Source organism: Peromyscus maniculatus, chromosome 7 (assembly GCF_049852395.1).
Source record: "Peromyscus maniculatus bairdii isolate BWxNUB_F1_BW_parent chromosome 7, HU_Pman_BW_mat_3.1, whole genome shotgun sequence".
NCBI lineage: Eukaryota > Metazoa > Chordata > Mammalia > Rodentia > Cricetidae > Peromyscus > Peromyscus maniculatus.
In genome coordinates this window covers 61323200-61325735 of record NC_134858.1, presented here as the reverse complement: position 1 = coordinate 61325735, position 2536 = coordinate 61323200, and the positions used below count along the sequence as shown (strand labels likewise).

The following is a 2536-nucleotide window of genomic DNA, read 5'->3' as shown; positions in this document are numbered from 1 at the left end:
CTCAGAGCTGTGAGCCCAAAGCAAAGACAGGACATCAGAGGCTTTGGCATCTGAAAAGCGGGCCGTACCCAGGAGCAAGGGCTCTGGGACTGACTGCCTTCTAAGACAGACCCACCTGTATCAGGTCCTCACGCATGGGGGAACTCCTCCCCCCCCCCCCCCCGTTTGAGTGGGGGCAGTGTTTCAAGGCCAGCTGGACAGAGCACGGGTCACGGCTTTGCCCTACAGTGGGAACAGCTGAGGCCCAGAAAGGAGCAGCACACACCTCAGAACAGACAACATCCACATCCTTTGGAGAGCAAAACCCACTTTTTAAAATAGCGCTTAGCAACTGCCAAGGGATGCTGCTCAGAAGGGGCTGTGGGTCTCAGAGACCCGGAAAGTCCACTTGGTAAGGATCACAGGGGAGCTGGGGCAGGGAGTGTCAGCATTGTTCTTTGGGAGGTCTCACTCTGTTGCCCAGGCTGGTTCAAAGCCATCCTGCATCTTCCACCTCCTGAGTACCTGAGACAGTAAGTACATGCCGCCATGCCTTATTTATCGAAGGCTGCAAAGTGTGCAGCCTTGCCTTACTCTAAGAAGTCCCTACCTGACCCCTGTCCTATGCTGGAGGCCCCTTGAGGAGCTCTATTGGAGTGGAGTCTTGGACTAAGGGGTCCGAATCACATCCTGGTGGGCCTCTGTGCACTTTGGGCAGGCCCTGGTGGCCTTGGAGACAGGATCCTATAAGACTGCTACACTTGCTTGGTAGATTATAGGTTCTATTTGTGTTTGTTGGTGTTTATCTCTCCGAGATGTAAAATTATAGTGGACAGGCGCTGGATGTGGTTTATATCTGTGTATCCCAGGGTCTAGCACACAGTAGGCAGCTTGGTTTGTATACTGTAAGTTCATCGTGTGTGTGTGTGTGTGTGTGTGTGTGTGTGTGTGTGTGTGTGTGTGTGTGTGTTGGGGGTAGGGGGCTGCTCATTTGGTAAAGATGCCAAGCTGGAAGACCTAAGTTTGAACCCTAGCACACATGCGCGCGCGCGCGCGCGCACACATACACACACACACACACACACACACACACACACACACACGTCTTGATTTTTTTTTCTTTTAAATAAAAAGAGAGATAAATCCCCACTGTGTACTACATTATTTGACGGTCTGGCACACAGTGGGTTGGTTCGCACACGTATGCTGGTAGAACATGGAAAATCTTGCCTAGACTCCCCTCGCTTCCGCACCCGCAGTAACCTTGCCGTTTCCTGTGCTTGGCCTGCAGATGCAAGCATGTCTCCAGACGCCACCAAGCCGAGCCACTGGTGCAGCGTGGCGTACTGGGAGCACCGGACGCGCGTGGGCCGCCTCTATGCGGTGTACGACCAGGCCGTCAGCATCTTCTACGACCTACCTCAGGGCAGCGGCTTCTGCCTGGGCCAGCTTAACCTGGAGCAGCGCAGTGAGTCGGTGCGGCGCACGCGCAGCAAGATCGGCTTCGGCATCCTGCTCAGCAAGGAGCCCGACGGCGTGTGGGCCTACAACCGGGGCGAGCACCCCATCTTCGTCAACTCCCCGACTCTGGATGCGCCCGGAGGCCGCGCCCTGGTCGTGCGCAAAGTGCCGCCGGGCTACTCCATCAAGGTGTTCGACTTTGAGCGCTCAGGGCTGCTGCAGCATGCGGACGCCGCCCACGGCCCCTACGACCCACACAGCGTGCGCATCAGCTTCGCCAAGGGCTGGGGACCCTGCTACTCTCGACAGTTCATCACCTCCTGCCCCTGTTGGCTGGAAATCCTCCTCAACAACCACAGATAGCATCATGGCTGCCACTGCGCCGCAGCGTCCCCCCCACCTCCGGTGGGGGGGTCAGCGCCCAGAGACGCCACCCCAGGGACAACCTCGCCCTCCCCCCAGATATCATCTACCTAGATTTAATATAAAGTTTTATATATTATATGGAAATATATATTATACTTGTAATTATGGAGTCATTTTTACAACGTAATTATTTATATATGGTGCAATGTGTGTATATGGAGAAAAAAGAAAGACGCACTTTGGCTTGTAATTCTTTCAATACAGATATATTTTTCTTTCTTTCCTTCTTTCCTTTTTTAAAGAAAATTATACAGCAGAACTAGGTGGAAAGCCTGGGTTTGGTGTATGGTTTTTTTAAAAATATTAATGCCCAGACAAAACTAATACCAGTCACTCTTGATAATAAAGTGTTTGCATTATAGCTTTTTTTTTTTTTTTTTTTTTAAAGCTCTCTTTCTTACAAAGAGGAACCTTCAGGACTTCAGTAGGCTTCCAAGCCATCAGGGACATGGTTTCAGTTCTTACTGAATTTGGGAGTCTATTGAAAAGGGAGCTGTCTGGACATGGTGGCACAAGCCTGTAATCCCAGTACTTGGGAAGTGGAGGCAGGGGCATCGGTAGTTCAAAGCTGCAGAACAAAGGGGAAAGAAAAGGGGAGAGGATTTGTGTATGCATAAGAACCAGGCAAGGGCTTGTTCCTCCTTGTCCACGCCGGGGCGTGTCCAGGGGT

General features: G+C 52.1%; 1 protein-coding gene across 3 annotated transcripts in view; it reads left to right on the top strand.

Moving 5' to 3' along the window:
• The window catches only part of Smad6 (SMAD family member 6), a 73024-nt gene extending 70797 nt beyond the window's left edge, over positions 1–2227 (top strand). For all 3 annotated transcript variants that reach the window (XM_042281100.2, XM_006971434.4, XM_076576486.1), the window contains one exon: positions 1271–2227. In XM_042281100.2, coding sequence (XP_042137034.1) covers positions 1271–1803 — 533 coding nt within the window. In that variant the 3' untranslated portion in view covers positions 1804–2227. The remainder of the gene's footprint in view (positions 1–1270) is intronic.
• The last annotated feature ends 309 nt before the right edge of the window (positions 2228–2536 follow it).